General features: G+C 38.8%; 1 protein-coding gene across 1 annotated transcript in view; it reads left to right on the top strand.

Moving 5' to 3' along the window:
• The first annotated feature begins 3,579 nt into the window (after positions 1 to 3,579).
• LOC134669699 (fibrillin-2-like) overlaps positions 3,580 to 21,591 on the top strand; it is a 125,572-nt gene continuing 107,560 nt past the window's right edge. The window contains exon 1 of the mRNA XM_063527378.1: positions 3,580 to 3,797. Coding sequence (XP_063383448.1) covers positions 3,795 to 3,797 — 3 coding nt within the window. The 5' untranslated portion in view covers positions 3,580 to 3,794. The remainder of the gene's footprint in view (positions 3,798 to 21,591) is intronic.

Below are 21,591 nucleotides of genomic sequence, written 5' to 3' on the forward strand. Positions count from 1 at the left end.
ATATTAAACTTGCTACAAAGTTACGAACAAGTAACATTGAGAAAGGAAGAATTATGCTTTCGAAAATTTGCTGTTTTGACATTTACATACGCAAGTAAATGGTGGTCATGAGTGCTAGCCAGCGTCGCAAACGGAATTAATGAGAAGGATCTGTGACATGTTTATTTACTCATGCAAATTCACCATCAGGATAACTTTACTTGACGTGAGTAGATCAAAGTTGGAAGCAGTTATTTGAATGGAATTTTTTTTTTATTGCAATTTCATCAAAACGCGCCTATTGGTTACAGATTATTAATTCCGGGGTAAAGCTTGATCTTTCCAACTCGAAAATGATTAATGTTTTTTTTTACAATGGCCATCGATTCGCAATCGAGCGTCATCGGCGAACTATGAAATATGTTGAGTGTGTCATTAATAAAAAATAACTCATATGAAATGGACAGAACACCAGTAGGTAATCATGAATTTATACCTATATAGTCTTGTAGTCACTCATCATAAGATAAAGAAGATAAAAAATAGTTTATTCAAGTAGGCATATTACAATGCGCTTATGAACGTTAAATAAAGCTATACTGGCTTCAACCCTACACCTCTAGAAGATTTAAATCCCCCCTCAATTGGAGGAGGGTATCCCAATATGGGACCGGAAACAAACTCGGCGGGACACATCATTTCATAACATTATTTCATCTTATAATTAACAAGCATTACGAGTAAGTAAATAAGAAAAATACATTGGCCTTTGCGTCCATTGCAGACGATTTATGGTGTAACATATATAACATCATTACACCGACTGAGACGGAACGGAATTAAGGAAACGCAGGGAAACGCTATGTAGTTGCTAGGTTTTCTGTAAAAAAAATCTTCAGAACTAAGAATCTTTCTTTACTTCATCAGTCAAATATTTAACAGACCATGCCATAACTTCAAATCAATATGTACTTGACATACACCACGAACCAACTGTGTATCCAAGTCTAGTGCATGTCAGGGATCGCAGGGTAAAAGTGAGTGTTTACAGGAAATTAACTGAAAGGTGAATGTCCTTCCTCGCACAATACGCGGAGGCCACAGACAATGCGCAGGTGCGCGTGCGTCCATGAGACATACGATCAACACCGAAACATGCCAATTGTTGATAGAAAACGCCAAACTTAAATAATGTCAGGGGTGCGAAACTCCTCCCTTCGTGCAAACTCGGCTCCGTTCGGCTCAGCATTGCTACGAGCAATTATTATGGTTGACACAACTTGCCGTCCCTTCGCGTGCACGACCACAAATAAGATAATGGCTTGAGTTTTGGCAATCCTAACAGCCGAAACCAAGCATGGACTAATGGATGCACGCTTGAAGAACACTTTCCGTAGATATCTCCAGGGAGCAAACTGTGTCTAATTTACCGCAAGGCACCGAAAGAATAAATAGAAGATGATACGACACGTTTCAAAGTGGAAATGCAGCTGAGTCCATAAGTACAACAACGATTATAAGTATGCCAAAGGGGAAGACACTGCATCAATAACTCAGCTGCTGTGTCAAATGTACCAAAGGCATTCTTGTGGAACCGTGATAAGTTATCTAGATGGCAAGCCATTACTATTAAGGCTGAATGTTGTTACAAGAGAACGAGTTATAGTATCCAGTACTCAACTGTCTTAACCAGTAGCAAATCTATCGACGACGGCATCCTATTCTCATATGGCTGTATATTACTCGCATAGCAACATTCAGACATCTGAGTCTACACGGTCGACACCAAATGTGGGCCAATGGGTGCACACTTGTAGAACAATTCACGTAGACACGACATAATATTACACTCGGTCACTGCTAAGGTTTCCGATGGACACCAAGAAAATAAAACTTCATTTTATAGGCATGAGAGGATAAACCTTAAATAAATCTCTATCTAAAACGTGTACGGAGTTGTACAGTGTACAGTCACGGCACATTCTACTAGCCAGTATAGCCACACTACTAGTTTACCAATTCATTCATACAGGGAACAAATTGCCTGAGAATTGTAATTAAAACAAGGTAAATACAACTTTCTGGCCAATACTATACAGGGGGCCTAGCTAATATGACAGTCGTAGTTCGACAAACGCGAAACGGAAAGGAGAAAATTGTATCGGGATGATACGAAAAGGCACGTAACTATTAACCCGTGGAGCGCCCCAGAATTAGCGTATATAGTATGGAACTGTGACACACACACGTGTGACAGTAGGGCGCTCCACTGACTACTAAAATTAAAAGTACGTATTATTTAAGTTTCTATTGGCGTTTTCTATCAACAGGTAGAGTCAGACCAAGAAAAGTCTGCAAAGACTTTGATAGCACACGCAGTACAAGTGTTATTTTAAACGTCAACTTCTATGAAATTATGACGGATAAATAACACTTGCACTGCGGAAAAAACTCTGCAAAATCGTTGTAGACTTTTCTTGCTCTAACTCTATCTACGATCGCGCGCTCACGCCATAAATATTTTAACTCGCTAAATTGCGAATACTTGTGGGCAATAAAGTTGATCCAGCCATATATCTCAAAATACCTCGCTTAATCTTTGCCATAAAGCGCTGAAAACACATTTCCGAAGTAAGACAATCATCTCTGACGCATGCGGTTTCGAATGGTTGAAGAATGTTTCGAAGGTCGTTCCATGGCTACAGTTGCGGGTTGCATACCCACAAATAGATGTGCAGTAGTTTTGTGAATACAAATGTTCTTAAGCTCATACATAATTGGTACCGAGTCCTTTTCTTTTTTTTATCATGACCTGACAAAGCTCCAGAAATATGATGATGATGATATCCTGTTATCCCTCATCAGGGACATAGGGCTCTCAGAAGGGATTTCCATACTTCGCGGTCCAGCGCGGCCTCCTCCAGCTCCGCAGAAATATAGCGCCCAATATTTCTGGAGCAATAGAGCGATCGAATTGTGTGGAAGGTAGCCTGGGGATACCTAATCTAGGACCCTTCCGCATCACACTTGAATTTAATACACTCGAATACTCCTACTGAGTTTGCGCTCCAGCGAGATCTGTTGAGCGACTCAACCTGACATGGGCGTATGAAATCGTGCTAATAAGTACCTATATGATATTAAGATCAGAAGCTCTATAATCTCGTTTAGATTGATATATAACCTATAAACATAAAGATTTAAGCAATCCGTTCTGTACAAATAAGTTAGGCCTCGGCATCTAAATAACAATAATTTATGTTCCCCACCCCTCCCATCCAACATGGTTAAAAGCGATTAGACCAGTAGTTACGATGCAAATCGGTTAAACAACGCCTACACTTCAAAATCACCAAATTAGTCAGCCATATTCGGAAACAGAACTATTGCAGGCGCTAAACGCCAATAAACGGAGGTAAAGAATCTACTAGTAATGTAACGGAAGAGCATCCATCTAAGTGGTAGGGCCAACGGGTCTCCATGTTTCCATTGCTTACACAGTGTAGGCGATTTTTTCTCAAGCCAACTAGTGTAATTGTGATCCGTTAGAACTAAGCGTGATTGGAGAGCTTAATATTGGTTGCCCCGCGCTATGAACTCTTTAAACAGATTGGAACACCACCCCTGGTGTTTAGCTTGTCCATTCCTTTGATAAGCTCGCGATTTCAGCCGCCAGTCGGGACCGAGCCACCGAGCGCAGTGCTCGTAGTTCCCTCGCCGCGTCTTTCAACTTATCGTGCCGTATCCGGTCGTTCTCCTAACTTTTAAAATCTCGAACTCTGCTCTGGGTGCGCTCCACAGAGGAATCCAGTGGCATGGTAATTTGTGATCAATTCCAACAGGATTAAGTTGCATTTTCGAACGGATCCCGGGTTTGCCGCCTTTTGTCTTGATTTGTAATAGGTATTGTATTACGTAATGTGTGAAAAAAAGTTACACCTGACGCCTGTAACCAGATTATTTAAGCGACGCCGTGATGCTCCTATTTTGGTGTAAATTTGCATCTTAAATTATTTAATATTAATATACCAATCATTCAAAAATTCTGCAAAACTTTATCTTCTACTTGAGTTACCTTTAACCCCTTACTAGTTTGGTAGGTACTTTATCCAATCTGGGGCCGTATATTCCTGTAAACTTAAAGGAGATGTTTGTACATACATCCTGGATATTTGTCCAAAAAATGACACGTTTTAACCAAAAGCTCAAACATATTGTAACTTAAATTGTTACAAATAATGGTCACATCCTCAGTAATAGGGCCAGGGTTAACACTCCATACAGTGGTTATCAAAGTAGGAACAGTACGAAGGCTATGATTTGCGCAATCGTGACATATCGCGTCCGCTGCTAATTTCAGATGTGGTCCGGGAACAAGTAAACATTCAATTGCTGTCATTACATTATGATTCCATAAATAAGTATAAATACCTACAACATTTGAGACGTGTAATTATAACCTAGTTAGGTAAATAGTCCATATATGATATGAGGCACTAGCCTCATACCTCAGCCTGGAACCACTAGGTTCCAGGTTCGAATACCAATTTGTGTGAGCGATGTTTTTCTCCTTACTCGGTATTGGTGCCTAAATGTGGTGACCAAACCAATGAATAGACAAATAGTTCCAACTATAGATCTATATGTCTACAGATTTATTTAAACTTACCATAAGTAACCGAAATAAAACTTCAACCCTTTTAATACCCCCCTAACGGCCCTAACTGGTATAGTACTTATTCCTTATTATCAACTTTTCTAAATATTATCTAATAAAATTGAATAAGAACCTTGGCTCGATCCGGCGGGCGTTTTTTATATAAATCTCATCTATCTCATAATCTCATATATTTCTATTTATCTAAAATAATGAGTAGGCATAGTAAAGTAATTGCCCATTTTATTTACCCTTTGATATAGGTATACATAATTTGTCATTCGAACTCATAGGCTGTAAAGCCGCATTGAAAGTTTTGGCGAAGCTTTATGCAAAACCCGCACAAAATCCTGTGTACATTTTTGCCGCCATTCAGCGTTCAGCGCTACCCTGCATCCAAGCTTACAATAATTATGTCTTTACATACACTACACCTATTTAATTTGGTCTGATCTCTCCGGTGGTCGGGACATATTATGATTGCGGTGCCTAACTTTTGATGGATCCTAAATCTGATATGTTTCGAAATCACATCAATGCCATCGGGCCACCCGCATCTTGAATTATATTTATGAGGCTCTTAAATATTAAATAGATCAAAATACGTTCCCATAAATCAACTAGGTAACTGGTGTGAGATATAGCTCTACTATCAGTTGGCAGAGTATTTTTCACTTACACTCGGTGAATAAACGTGCCGTGTGTCACGTTTTACGTTTCTTTACGGTCTTATGTACCTAACTTCACTCCACTCCAAACGATGCTGTCCCTTTCTAAGTATACTAAAAAACAGAGCAAGAGTTATATCGGAGTTTTATACAGCGCCTCTAGGACTCACTTAAAGAACTAAATAAGAAAATTGACACATTTTCTCACGTCTACGTAATTTACTATCTATGCATCTCGCTCTCGCATATTAGTGCAAGTGAGATGCACAGAAAGTAATGTTACATATACTGATGGTAGCCGTGAATATGGAGGGTAGAGGTAAGGAGAATCCTTTATGACTTTATGAGAAAACTCCTTTATGGGAGAATATTTGCAAAAACTGGGCACGCTGTCAGCTATTATAATTTTACTAAATCTCTCCAGAGTAGCGAAAAAAGAAAACCCATAAACCTAGTTTTTCATTGTATCAATACCATACTAAAAATCATGGAGAATGGAAGTTTCTCGTATTTAGAAGTGGAAAAACGTTTTCTCTTTTTGTATGGACGATTACGACGTATAGTCAGACCGTAAAAAGTCTGCAGCGATTTTGATAGCCCACGCAGTGCAAGTGTCATTTTAAACGTCAAACTTCTATGAAATTAATAACACTTAAGCTGCGTGGGCTATCAAATCCGCTGCAGACTTTTATTGGTACTACTATAGTATACTTCCCTCTTAAGGTTTTTGACGGAGACTTTTTCATTAATTAATTACATGGAGATTGTATTCCTTTACCTCTACCCGCCACTTAGAGCATTTAGAAAGGAGATGTCATCGCTGTCATTTTCTTTACAAAACGCGGGGACGTCAAATGTATTGCTATTTCTACATGATTTGTACGTAACGTACAAATAGCCATGTCAGTCCATACAAAAGTTTGCACAATTGTGCAAGTTTTTCGGCACAGGGGTGAGTAATATTGTCAACAAAAAAAATAAAGAATATAGACTAGGTATCTGCCGTATTCGAACTTCAAGATATTCACAAGAGACGACACGTACTAGATCCATTCTAGATACGTTATAGTTTAGATATCAACTAGTTATCTTTTGCAGCGCAATTCGGGCAACCAATGTCACTTTTACGTTAGATAGCGTAAGATATCTATTAGATGTGAATTGGATCTCTAAGTCAAATCCCGAGGAAGTCGTTCAAGAGTATCTCCAGAATCACGCCAATGTCAAATTTGACAGGTTAGATCTTAAACATATCGTTATCCTACGAGTATCTTGATGGTGATGTCTAAAAGATATCTAATAGATATCTATTTCAAAAACCGAATCGGGCCCTATGATATTTGATTTATTCGGTTGTCAATATAAAACAAATGTAGTTGTTCTTTCTTCTTGTATGAGACGCCATTACTATGTAGTCTTGCTTGAGATTAAGAAACATTATTTGGTGTTAAAACAAGCTTTTTTTTCCTGCTTGGAACCCTAATCACAGTAAGCACTCAATGACCACTCCAGTTATTAAATGCTCTAAGACCAATTTTGTCACTTTGTTACTGACTCAACCTTCATTCTAATTTTTTTAAAGATTTGACGTTGCCATAGTTACGAAAATAATAAACACATCAATATTAGTAAACAATGTATAAAATAAAATATATTGTATTCAAGAAAAAAATTGCAAAATATGATAATTACGTAAACATCATTAATTAACGAGTTAAAATTATAACTTTGCGTGTTAAAAAATAGGAAGCAAAATATATGGCGCGATTATACAGGCTACTTTTGGCTACATATTTATTACCTATGATGAAAATAGTACACACATGAGAAGAAATCTTAAAATACTAAAATAGGTATATATTATATTACGGTCCGCTTCAGTCCGCATCATAACAACGGCCGTCTCCTGCTAAGTACCATTATCAAATAGAGTGTGCGGAAAGAGAAGAGTTGTGAAATGTAGGGGAGCCCATACATTATACCTACGACTCTTCTCTTTCCGCACAGACCCTGACCTTAATAGCGATCTTAATTTTATAGTAAATGATCTCGAGTATATTTCAGTGCCAAGCGCCCCATTTCCAATACAAAATGAACCCACGCAGCGGGTTTTTGGCAATAAATGTGTTTAAACCTTATTTAAATTTTCAGATTCTAAACCACCACGAAAAGTTTTTGAAGAAAGTTTTATATTTCCTGTTACCAAATTGACATGAAAAACGATTACCTAGGTATCAAACACAAGAATTTGAACATCGGAAAATAAACTATACTTATTAAAGAACAATAAATAAACTCACAGAACATTTGTATGTTTTATTTTATGTAAGATGATAATACTTAATAAAATACGTAGGAATTCTTGCGTACATATTATAATAGGTCTTGCGGTATTCTTATATGTGTTATGTGCAGTGTGCACCCAGCAACAAAAGCAGCAGCATATCGTACCGCTCCTTGTAATGAGCCTTAATTCTTATTGCATACATACATACGCATGCATACATGATGCCATCCGGATTTTCATGGAAATGTTGGTTCTTGCCTAAAACCAAAAACTGCTCGTAAGCAATGTGATCTTCGCAAATGTAGCAGTAGAAACAGGAAAATATGATGTCAAGTATATCTCATTACCTTTGTACTAAATCAGCCTTTTATCGAGCTATTAATTGAATTACCCCTTAAAGTTTTGCTTGAAGTTCACGTACTGTTATAAATTTATACATATTACGTTGAAAATTGCATGAATACTCGTGAAAAATCTGCGTATTTGTTGTGTTTACAAGTTGACAGAAATGTCACGTTGGAAACGCACGTATTTTTCGATAACATCTGTCACGTTTACTCGCGTAAAGTATTTACGCAGAAAAATTCTGGCTCAGTTTTCATTATATAATTAGAAAGAGAGCGTTTTAGGTGTGAAGTTAGGCAAGTATGGAAAACTCGCGTAAAAACGTTTATAACTCATGGTACCAATTGAAATTTTTAGTTCTTTAGGTGACCGGTAGAGGCTCTGTACAATTACTCCATACATTTTCCTTAACTTTCTCACTATCGACTGTCATTCACGGAACTTGACGGAACTCATAGTAGAGCTAATGAAGTTACTATTCATTCATGTAAATAAATATAAAAATAAAAGTACCTAATTGAAACTAATAAAATTGCATTTTTAGACAAAATGTATAGATTTTTAGGTATATTCTGGGATATCAACATAGTCCAATAAGGGTAATTAACAAATAGGTAAGTAATCAAAAACGATTATTAGTGCTATGTTTTTACGTCCCAAATTAAAGTATCACAAACCTAGATATGAGCCGGCACGGTTTTATTTTCATTGTCTCATCACCATTGCTGCTAGGTATTAAAAGTTATTGTTTGATCACATGAGTAATAAGTTTGGTTTTATCAAGTGCCAAATGTGTTAACAACTCGTATTATTTGTTTAGTGTTTTAACCTACATTTTTGGGAGTAGATTTTTGTCAGGAAATTGTGTTGAGAGAATTGTAATTTACAATCACTTAATAAGATTCCTCGATCGATTCTATTCGACCTTACCTACTGAATACAAAAAAAAACAACGGGTTGCACTCCGGGAGTGCCGACAGAAGTGAAATTAATTAGGTAATATCAAAAAACACGGCAGCGTGTACGGCCAAGTTCGATAAAAAAAGACGTACACTGCAGTGTAAGTAACTATCTACACGAATCTTTTCAAGCCACTTTTTCAACTCCCGTAACATTTTTCCAGTCATGAGAGTCATGAGACTGTCATATAATGAACGACATCGCAAGATTTCAAAATTGTAAGATGGCGCTGCAGAATCATGCACGCTTTTATTATTGTTCAGTTATTTTATTAGGTACTCTACCTTTATGCGATTTAAGAATTATATCACCTCAGATATAATACTGTTTTAATTCAAGTTATTCTGAAAGTAACACATGAGGATTTATTACTAAGTTATTTATACTCTATACTATAGTCTCTATAATGTGACAATAAAATGCAAATAATGATTGTTTCACAACTATTTTATTACGAGCCTAGTTACTCACTTATATTGAAGGTGGGTTTATAAAATGTCGCGTTGTCTCTATTCAATGTCGAATACTAGGATACCTATTATACCATAAAAATACAGTTGCTTACCATTTATTTGCATTTTAAAAGAACTACAGGATATAATTATGGCTAACTTTTGGCTATGGAGAATCAAATACCGTATATATTAGTTACACAAAATTTCATGGTACTCATGACTAATTTGGCCCAAAAATATATACATATATCACGTACATAAAGGCACCCGGTCTTATGAAAACATAAATCTTAAGTCAGCACTTTAGTAGGTACACTTAGTTTCAGCAGTACTGGTACCAACTCAAGTCGCGAAAGTAAGTACCTACCAAAACTTTACGACACATAATCATAGCTGTATTGGTATTTGGTATTTACATAATAACCTATATAAGACAACATTATCACGCACTTAGAACTATCGCATAATGAATTCAAATTGCCATAACTGCTTGCACAGTGAAACCTGCTTAAATGGGACCCCCCCTGGATGAATGACATAAGTCACATAAGCTTTGTAATTGCAACGAGTTGCCAGATACTAGTCTGTTCGTGACGTAATGAATGTCAATTTACAACAATTTTTCATGAAATTAATCAGGCGCAATAGCCAAGTTGATTAACTTTTAGGTAAAAGTACCTATCATGATGGTCCTTAATGTATTGAGTCAAAACATACGATACGTACGTACCTATACGTAGTTGTTTAACAACTTTATTATTTGTTGCTTGAAACCTAATGTAACTAACAACTAAAATAAAAGCGGCACACCATAACAAGAAGATGTTAATCTGGCTAGATTCTACATATGCAATTTTAAATATTTTTAACTCTTTAACGGTCAAGATAAAAACAAATACACGACTCAAAAGTACTATTAGTTATTCTGTGACTCAAACTCAAACCTCATCGCCTCTTTAAAGTCCTAAATTGTTCTGTAATGGAAAAAAATATATACAGAAAGATCATTTTACCTGTGGTCCTTGTTGCCGTTGAATATCTAAGTGTGCCCTACAAATCGTTAAAACGGAATAACTTCCTAAAGTGTCATTCTATGGAATTTGCCAACTATGTAGACAAACCGCCATATTGAAATTGTCAAAGAATTATGAATTTACTAGTGACTTTTGTTTACATAGTTAGCAAGTTCCATAGAATGACACTTTAAGAAGTATGACTCCGAAGGTCTCATTTACCCAGGTTCCACGTATCACCACGTCCATAACAGCAGATTAATGTAGTCGTCGACATTGGCCCGCGTCGCAAATTCGCTATTGTTCGACTGTTCGTTTACTGCCGCGTTTAAGAGCGTCGTTAACTGTCAGTTACAGTGTTGCTGTTACCTCATTGAGGGAATGAGGGTGGAGCCTTAGAGCATTTAGTAACTGGAGATGTCATCGCTGTCATTTTCTTTACGAAACAGTCTGCCGATTTTTGCGGGGGAGGGGACGTCAAATGTATTGCTATTTCTATATTATTGTACGTAATGTACAAATAGCCATGTCCAATAATAAATTTCTACACACTAATAGCCGAATATCAATATTATATACCTTATATGATGCCTATGTACTTTATGACATTCACTATCAGTACTATCACACTAGCCTAAAAAAAAAGAATGGTCTGTCGATGACAAACGGTTCCTATTCAGCATATTTTACATATATTATTATGTATTGTACCTATTATAAGTAAACAATGATTAACCAATCATTATCAACTTTTTCTACTTAAAAACATATTTACTCTGTTCACTTCGCAGAAATTGTAAATCCAGTTATATTATGCACTCATGACATTCACTAATCACACTAGTCAAAAAGGTAAACAAGATCTCTCGGGATCGGTAAACGGTAAACGGGAACATACTAGCCCCGAAGTACTGCAAGAGTAAAATGAAATTGTATTGCAGTTTTAAAATAATATTTGTCCATCTCATTTCCAAATTACCCCCTGTACCCACCCGCGCAAACGCATGATTATATTGATTATTCATTTAATGCGTGTATGCGTATGCGAAACGAGTGGATAGCAAACCAAACATAGTGCGGCGTCACGGCAGACCTCGAAAGATTGGCCTGATGTTGCCATAAAACGAGACGCGTGGAAGAAAGAGAAGGAGGCCTTTGCCCAGCAGTCGGACATAACAGGCTTCCAAAAAAAATTTAAGACAAAATTTCCACATTCTCTGTTATCGTCATGTTGTAAGTGAAGAGCTTTACCAATTAGCGCCATCATTCTTCTCATCAGCCCCAAGTTTAGGGGAAACTCTTTAACTTTTGCACCTGAGACTTCCGTGTAAATTCGAAGTATGCTTCATTTCAAACCTCAATAGAACCCACAGGTCTAGAATGTATGCGTTGTATGTAACTGTCATTCACTTTAGGTGTGTGCGCACTGTAGGTACCTATGCCTTGCGCTAAGCGACTTACCGGGCTCTTCTGAACTGTATACCAAAAATGCTGAAACTAATCCGCGTCACCGCCATTTCCCTACAGGACTAGAGTTGCGTAAGAAATTCAACAAAAGCAATGATTTAAATGATTTATGCCAGCTACTATTACACTATCTTACACGCTAATGTGTGTTCTGATTGTCTATCAACGGGGCATTGATGCAACTACTAGTAGGAAGCGGACCGGGATCAAAGAACCACTCACTGAAATGGATCGGATCATACTTGTGTGAAAGATGAGTGTAGTGCTGAAATTGGAGCTCTTTGAACCTACAAACTCAACAACAACTCCTGCTCGGCTAGTCTGTGGCCATGAGTAAGCCCATTCATGATAATAAAAAAAAAAACATGAGTACTATGAATGGCGTTATCCAAGTAAAACAGACCAATGTTCACTTTTTAATACAGTACGATTGAATGAGAGACACAGCTAAACTGTGAAATATACTGGCGCCGGCAGTATTTCCGGACCCACCGACCAATGTTGCGGACCAAAACGAACTTCAAGGAAAGAGCGTACGGTGTTGCAGGTGTTCATGAGCGACGTTAATTGCTTACCATCAGGCTATTCGTCTACTTATTTGCCTCCTATACAGGGTCATTTTTGGACCATTATCCATATTGTGCGAGGTGATTAGGTAGGCCATACTGAACAACTTTTTCTATGGGACCAACTCCGAAATCACATTTTTACATACATTTTGGTCGAGTGTACGTCGACGTTTTCTATGGAAAGGCCAAATTTTTTTTTTGGGTTGGTCTATAAAAGGAGTTTTTCTATAAAACTTGTTCAGTATGACCTACCTAATCACCTCACACAATATGGCTAACGGTCCAAAAATGACCCTGTATCTTAAAAAAAGCCTGATTACTTACACAATTTCACGAGAATCGGTTGAGAAATGCGTCCTCAAGAAGAGAATATCCCGATAGACAAATTACGAAAGCATTTTTGCCCAAGTAGAAACGAAGAACTTCGCTTTGCTCATTCAATTACTTGTACTTAGTGTCCGACCGAAACATGTTTTTTTGCCGAAACCGAAACCGAAACCGAATGTTCGGCTTTGGCTCTAGTTTCGGCCGAAACCGAAACCGAAACCGAAACTTCTGTAGACTTGTTAGAATCGTTGAAAAAATGTCATAAAACCGCTTTTACACACATATTATGGGGCTGTCAACACCCAATGTCCTTGAAATTTATGTTACTTAAGCAGTTTTTTAAGAAAATTACTAGAGTTAGACCAAGATAATTCTGCAACGATTTTGATAACACACGCAATGTGTAGCCGCCGTGCAGGTCAGGATCTCGACGACTCAAATAAAAAGCTTCGATTTGAAGTAAACTATTATAATTTCAATAGGTACCGGTTTTACAAGGGTTCCTTGACTAAACGGTTAAATGTAAAAGTGGTGTGGTGATTGTATGGAGGCTGATGAAAGAGTGATTTGCATAATTTGAATGTCCGAAAATAGTGGTTAAGATTTGGGTGCCTCTAATTGGCCGCGATACATAATATGTGGAGCGCTCCTATTGGTGCTTTAGAAAAAGCTTCCAAATACTAGCCGAGCCCGACGGCTGCGTTTAGTTACTGTATTATACAAATAAAGGTTGCGTTCGCAACATACTCCCGGGCGTTGAGAGACTCAACAAAAAAAAAGACAATAAAAAAAGGAAGTTATAGAATTAACTAAGTAATAGGGAGGGGGCACAAGTTGTTATACGCCCTACGGATGACTCCTTTCTTCGTGCGTATGTCGGCGACTCTGGTGACGTTGTCCGTGCCCGGGTACAGCTTCGTGACGCGTCCCAGCAGCCACAGGAGAGGAGGAAGTGCGCGATCCTTGACTAAGACCATAGTCCCAACTTGCAGCTGGTCCGTTGAGGTGTGCCACTTCGTCTTCTGCTGGAGGAGAGTAACATACTCATTAGAAAAGCGGCTCCAAAAATGCTGCTTGAGTTTTTCAACTCTCTGGAACCGTTCAAGCCGCGAGATGTTTTCTTCAGTCAGAGGTTCTTGTGGGACTGACAGAAGAGAACGTCCAATAAGGAAATGAGAGGGCGATAGGTAGGTCAGATCAGATGGATCAGAAGATAAGGGGGTTAGGGGCCTAGAATTTAAAATAGCTTCTATCTGAATCAGGCAGCAATTTAATTCTTCATACGTTAAGTGTGTAAGAGATAGAATGCGTTTGAGGTGATATTTTGTTGATTTTACTGCGGCTTCCCAAAGTCCGCCGAAGTGAGGTGAGTAAGCCGGGCTAAATTTAAAGTTAATAAGATTTTCTGCCATACCTGACTGCAGCTTATCGTGATTATTTTTTAAGAAATTACTGAGCTCGTTTGATGCCCCGACAAACGAAGTCCCATTGTCGCAATACAGAGTTTGAGGCTTTCCCCGACGACTCATGAAGCGGCGGAGAGCAGCAAGGAACGACTCTGTCGTTAGACTTGTGACAAGTTCCAAGTGAAGAGCCTTGACTGAAAGACAGACAAAAACTAAAATATATGATTTAATTGTTTTGCTACCCCTACCCTTTCGATCAGCTATCAGCACTGGTCCGGCAAAATCCATTCCCGTATGTAAAAAGGGATATTCTAATTGTGTTCTATCGGTAGGTAAGTTGCCCATAGACATTTGAAGAGGCCTAGCCTTGAACCTGATGCAGCGAACGCATTTATGGACTAAGTGGCGCGCCAGGTTTCTTCCGCCGAGCGGATAATATGTTTGCCGAATGCTTGCTAGTAAGAGCTGAGGCGGGGCGTGCAGTAATGCCATATGTTGCATATCAAAGAGCAGTTTGGTAAGGTGATGCCTGCTGCACAATAAGATTGGGTGCTTAACGTCGTAACTATAGTAAGCATTATTAAGACGACCACCGACACGTATTAATTTCTGATCGTCTAAGAAGGGCGTTAACGAAAGTAGCCTACTTTTCGGCTGCAAGGGCTTGCCCAAAGATAAGAGTTTGTACTCTTCAGGAAATGATTCCTGCTGTGCCAGTTGTAGAAGTTTAGTTTTACTTGATTTTATTTCTGTGTATGTTAAATTTGATGTAATTTTATTATTTTTATTTTTGCAATTATGTATAAATCTGTAAATATATGCTACGATATGTATTAGTTTTGTAAGTTTTGAATTGTTAGTGATAAGTTTAGTTATAAGATTGTTATTTTCGTTTATGTTTGTTTGTATGTTTATATGAAGTGACACTTCTGGTAGGTTATCTGTTTTTGTATTAGGCGTTGTAGGAAATTGAATGACGGAGTGATGTAAAAAGTCTGGACCGGTCCACCATAAGGTGGACATGCTGAGGTCATCAGCCTTCATTCCTCGTGACACTAGATCTGCCGGGTTCAGCTTTGAGGGTACATAGTTCCATGTTTGTTCGCGTGTACTCTCTTGAATTTCATTCACACGGTTGCGAACGAACGGTTTAAGTCTATTAGATGGCCCTGCGAGCCAGCCCAGCACGATCATAGAGTCAGACCAAAAGTAACTATGATCAACCCTCACGGTCAGTGATGAAATGACCTTTGTCCAGAGTCTTGCGCCAAGCAACGCGCCGCAAAGCTCCAGCTTTGGGATTGTGGAGGGCTTAAGGGGGGAGACCTTATTTTTTGACGCTATAAGACGAACGCAAACTGCTCCGCTACCGTCCACAGTCCTGACATAGACAGAGGTGCCGTATGCACGCTCTGACGCATCTGTGAATATATGTACTTGAACTTCTATAGGTGAGTCACTGAATACCCAGCGGTCAATTTTAAGTTTATTTAAATTTGTAAGTGAAGATGCAAAAGATAGAAATTCATTTTTTATGTCTAATGGGAGCTCAGAGTCCCATTCGCACTTTAACAGCCAAAGACGCTGCAATATGATTTTGGCTTCCACTATACACGGCCCGACGAGACCTAGTGGGTCAAACACTTGACTTATGACAGACAAGATATTTCTTTTTGTGATTTTATTAGGAATTTTGATATCGATAGAAAATAGAAGTTTGTCTGTTCCTGTTTGCCAGTACAGACCTAAGGTTTTACAAGGCGACGTGCTATCAAGGTTGAGGGCTTTGCTGTTATCCTCTTTATGTTCAAGAATTGATTTTAAAAGGTCAGGACAATTTGATTGCCATTTACGCAAGTTAAACTTCGCAGATTGTAACGTTGTGACTACACCCTTACTAATCTCAACCAATGATTCTACGGAGTCACTGCCACTGAGAAAATCGTCTACGTAAAAGTCGTGCTGTATCGCGCGTTTAACTCGGGCGTCCTGGCAGTCATCGGCAAGAGAAACAAGACATTTAGTTGCAAGGTAAGGTGCGCACGCAGTCCCGTATGTGACGGTGTTCAATTTGTAGGTTTTTAAGGGATCAGAAGGATCGAACCTAAAGATGATCTGTTGTAGCGAGCGTTGAGAAGGCTGTACTAATATGGCTCGATACATTTTTTCTACGTCACTTGAGACAACATACTTATGTTGCCTGAAGCGTAATAAGATTGACAGAAGGTCATCCTGAACAGTCGGGCCAACCATTTGGATGTCATTGAAGGATTTGCCACTAGTCGTGGAAGCCGACCCGTCATAGACGACTCTTAAACGTGTAGTTGTGCTAGAGCGCAAAATTCCATGATGTGGAAAGAAAAATGCTTTTTCTGATGGCGCAGATGATGATGATGATGATTGATTTTCGCTCATATGACCTAAGTCGATGTACTCGCGAATAAAATCAAAATATAAGGTTTTGAAGGCAGGGTCGCGTGCGAGCCGTTTTTCCAATGCCAAGAAACGGCGCTTGGCCATTTGATATGAGTCGCCCAGTACTTCCGGTGACTCTTTTAAAGGTAATGTCACAACAAAGCGGCCATCTTGATCGCGAATGGTATTTTCTAAAAAACTTTTTTCGCACGCTTGCTCTTCATAAGACATGCAATGGGTAGAAGACACCGAGTCTAATTCCCAAAAACGAGTGAGATTAGTGTCATCATTATGTGTGATGAACGAACAAAAGTAAGATTCGTTTGTGTTTTTGTTGTAGGCAGGTATGGAGCCACACACGAGCCAACCTAAAGATGATTCGCGTAATTGAGGTTTATTTTTACCTAACTTAATACGCGCGGTACCTAAGACGTCCCAAAATATCTCCGCCCCGACTAAAATATCGATAGCGGAAGGCTCATAAAATGATGGGTCTGCCAATGTGATGTCGGCAGGAATAGGTATGTTGGTAAGATCTATGCGACAAGGCGGCATAGATGTATTTATTACGTTGGCAACGTAGCAGTTTACGGTCGTCGTATAGTTACTATGAAGTGAATGAATTGTAATGTCACAAGACTCCGGACAATGTGAAAGTTGCTCATTGATACCTGTGATCGTGGCTCCCACGCTGCGTGTCGCTAACCCAAGCTGCCCGCACAGATCCTGCGTCACGAAGTTGGTAGCAGACCCGTTGTCCAGGAGTAGACGCGCCTCACGAAGCACTCCATTCGCGTCACTCACGTGCACCAACGCTGTGGACAGTAGTCCGGAAGTCTTAGTAGGGCTAAACACTTTAGTTTGAATGTTGCCGCTAAAATGAACATCTGGCACCGGAACATCACTGCTAGAAGACTCTTTGTCAACATGTTTATGTAAAAGAGTGTTATGTTTAAGTTTGCAGTATTTGCAATGAGATAACACACATTGCTTTTCTAAGTGTCCCGGCCTAAGACAATTCTTACATACTGAGTAACCGTTTACATTTTTTATCCTATTATCAATGTCTAATTTACGAAAAGATTCACAATTAAATAAGAAATGATCTTGTTTACAATAAGGGCAAACAATAGGTTTGCGATAAGCATTGTTTTTTGTAGCTGTAAGATAATTATGTGTTTTTTGTGGCTCGTTATGTGAATGCAATTTATGTTTCGATGTCTTGTAACCGCTATTATTGACGTTATTATTGCCAAGAGATTCGAGTAAGTCAGCCCTGTTATTTAAAAATTTAATATATTGCTGCAACGTCGGCGAGCCTGTTAAAAGGTTCCTGTGCTCTTCCCACTCACGCTTAGTTACTAGATCTAACTTCTTAGACATTATATAGATAACTAAGGTGTCCCAATGGTCGGTGGGCTCCCCTAAGGTGCCAAGCGCACGCAAATTTTTATTAGTTACGTCCACCATGTTACGTAATAAAGAGCTCGATTCGTGTTGCATCGGTTCAAGGTTAAACAGGGCCTGGATATGATTGTTAATTAAAAGGCGCGGGTTATCATACCGCTCAGAAACTAACTGCCACGCTTTATGATAGTTGTCACTGCTAAAATCAAGACTTTGAATCACAAGGGCGGCACTGCTTTTTAAAGATGCACGAAGATAGTGAAATTTGCTTATGTCATTGATAGCGGGATTATTATGAATAAGTGAAATATACGTATCTCTAAAGCCGAGCCAATGCTGATAGTTCCCATCGAAGTGAGGCAGATCAATCTTGGGCAGACGAACGAAGTCCTGCCGGCCGGCGCCGCACGACGTGGAAGCCGCGGACCCGGGCCCGGGCCGACCGCCGCTCGACTGCACCGTAGGAGTCAAAAGAAGTCGAGCAGTCGAAACCAACACAAAGAACTGGCTTTCAAACTGCTCCCGCTCCGCATATGCTTCATCGGGTTTCTCACTTAACGCTTCAATCTCCATCTGTAAAGCGTCAAACTCTGGGTATACCGATTCTATTTTATCTAAACGACACTGCAACTCCGTTATTTGTAACTCACTTAATTGTGCACACGTTTTAGCCACATTAATGTATGTGTTAAACAAAGTTAATTTAGCTTTCAAACTGCCACGTTTCCTAACTAACTCCTTTAACGTATCAGCCATATTGATTAAGACGTAAATTTAAAAATGCAATTACCTAATATGTGTGATCACTAACGAGTTAAAATGCAACTGACGAGAACAAAAGAAGCGGAGTAGATAAGCAGCTGCGCGCGGAATGTGATGATTTAGCAATTTTATGTTACTGAGGCGATTGATAATAAGCGATGGAGACGGCTTTTTAATATGTAATAAGATTTTAACTGTGAAGTTATATGAAGCTAAGCTATTTTATCGATATGAATTATGGTTTTAAATGTATTTAGCAATTGATTTGTATGAAAATGAATTATTTGTGCCTGATACGTATAGAGCTATTCTTAATTCCAAGAAAGATAGGTATAGAAGGGAAATGGAAGGAAATTGGAACGAACTCACTCTGTCTAGTCCTACGTATTCAGGTGATGCGATGTACTGGAACTGAAGTCCTCGATGTGGTGGATGTCCAACGAACGCCTCCCTTATGCCGGTAGACGCTGGGACCCCTTGCTTTCGACGTCCGTTGCGTATTCTTCCTAAGCCGAAGAAACTGAAGACAACGAAGACGATTTCGAAGTATGGTCAAAGTCCACTTCCACGAAGAACCCGTTGATGGTCAAATCTTCCCTTGTCTTGAAGGCTTCGAAGGACCATATGTAGCCGCCGTGCAGGTCAGGATCTCGACGACTCAAATAAAAAGCTTCGATTTGAAGTAAACTATTATAATTTCAATAGGTACTGGTTTTACAAGGGTTCCTTGACTAAACGGTTAAATGTAAAAGTGGTGTGGTGATTGTATGGAGGCTGATGAAAGAGTGATTTGCATAATTTGAATGTCCGAAAATAGTGGTTAAGATTTGGGTGCCTCTAATTGGCCGCGATACATAATATGTGGAGCGCTCCTATTGGTGCTTTAGAAAAAGCTTCCAAATACTAGCCGAGCCCGACGGCTGCGTTTAGTTACTGTATTATACAAATAAAGGTTGCGTTCGCAACACAATGCAAGTATTATTTTAAACGTCAAAACTTCTATGAAATAAGACGTATAAATAACATTTGCACTAGTTGAATTGCGTATGCTATCAAAATCATTGCAGAATTTGTGAGGCGAACTTTCATGCGAAGTCAAAGCCGTGCTTCAGACTTCAAAATAAGTAGTTGAGCACAGACTGCAACCAATGTCCATTGTATTAAAAAGCGAGACCGCAGGCTGAGCATGGCGCAGCGAGGCCAAAGGCTAAGCCGAAGTAGAGGACATGTGGAACACAAACTAATGGTAAATTGAGGTAAAAAGTGAGGCTAAGGTTGAGCATTCGTATGAAAAACTGTACTGGGGGCACTTTTAAGGGTTTTTTCTTCGTTTTAATCAATAGTCAGCGGTTCAGCCTCGCAAAATATTAACTATTGAGAAAATCAACTTTGCAGCACTAGTTGAGCGTAACCTTTAGCCTCGCTTAAAATTTGTCATTAGAGGTAGATAGGAAAATGACTGAATAAGTGATTGAATAAGAGCGAAAAAGACATCGTTCGAATCGGGCCGAGCGGATACTCGGCCAACGGCTACGTGCGACAGTGCTATCTCATTCACTCCGATACAATTAGACAGTGTGCGCGTTATAGGTATTGACAGCCTCTTAAGACTGAGTCGACCGTCCAGTGGCGCCCTCACTAGTGGAATTGTGTTTTATAATAAACCAATTAAATTATGTATACCTATACCACCTATACATGAATCAGTATATGTACCTAGATATTAATATTGTTGTCCTACTTATTCCCCAACTTTTGGTCTTTGTCCGAAGTACCATTTCGTAAGTTTCGGCCCGGCCGAAAGGTTCGGCCGTATTTTGGCCGAAACCGAAACTACAGCCGAAACATGATTTTTTGGCCGAAACTGGCCGAAACCGAAACCGAAACCGAACCTTCGGTCGGACACTACTTGTACTATGAAGGCAATTAACTAAATTTAATTATACCTTCTTGTACCAAGGCCGCACAAGGTCATCAAGGAACCTCTGATCCTAATTTATGTTAACAAAATCATACATACTTAGGTATAGGTATGTATGTAATGTATAGGTGATCATAATAAAAGGTCCCTTGCGTTGCTCAAAAAAGGAAAGTCACATAAAGTACAGTAAGTATAATTATAAAATAAACGAAAATACCGTCGCACAGTTCATTTTCGTAAATATCGTTGCAAAGTTTATTTTCGTAGTGCTGAGGCCAAGTTCGCAAATACAAATGCAAACACCAGGGTATACTATACCTTTTTTTTTTTTATTATGCATGGGTTTACTCATGGCCACAGACCTACCTACCTACCTACCTACCCAACCTTACCTACTGAACTTAACTTTACCTACTGAAAATAATGTTTTATTACACATGAGCGGATTTAATTCCTTCATGCTATTTAGGAACTGAATCCATTAAATCTAAATATACCTAGTACCTACCCAAAATAAAAGTTTACATCTCAGAACCCAAGTTTACGGGCTTCCGTTTTTACATCACGTACGAAGCTTTGTTTGTTTATTTTCCTAATAAAAATATAATGAGTATCATTCATCATTTTCATATTATTGCTAACTTGTTTGTTTAATCGACTTGCAACACTGCGTCCTACTGATGTGTTGACCTATTTATTATGTTTATTTAATTTCAAACATATATCTCACTACCATTTCATAATTAATGTAAAAATCGTGAAAGTTTGAATCAGTATATTTCTAACTATACGAAATACACACTGTCAATGTGTTGAAGCTGGTTTATTTTAACTTCGATTGAAAATTTATAAGTAAGCTAATAGTTGGTTTGAAGAGATTAGGAACATGCCCGTTGTCCCGAAGCCATACAGTTGTAAGCCCTTCACAAAACCCACAAATGTACTCTAGCGGC

Source organism: Cydia fagiglandana, chromosome 12 (genome assembly GCF_963556715.1).
Source record: "Cydia fagiglandana chromosome 12, ilCydFagi1.1, whole genome shotgun sequence".
Taxonomy (NCBI): Eukaryota; Metazoa; Arthropoda; class Insecta; order Lepidoptera; family Tortricidae; genus Cydia; species Cydia fagiglandana.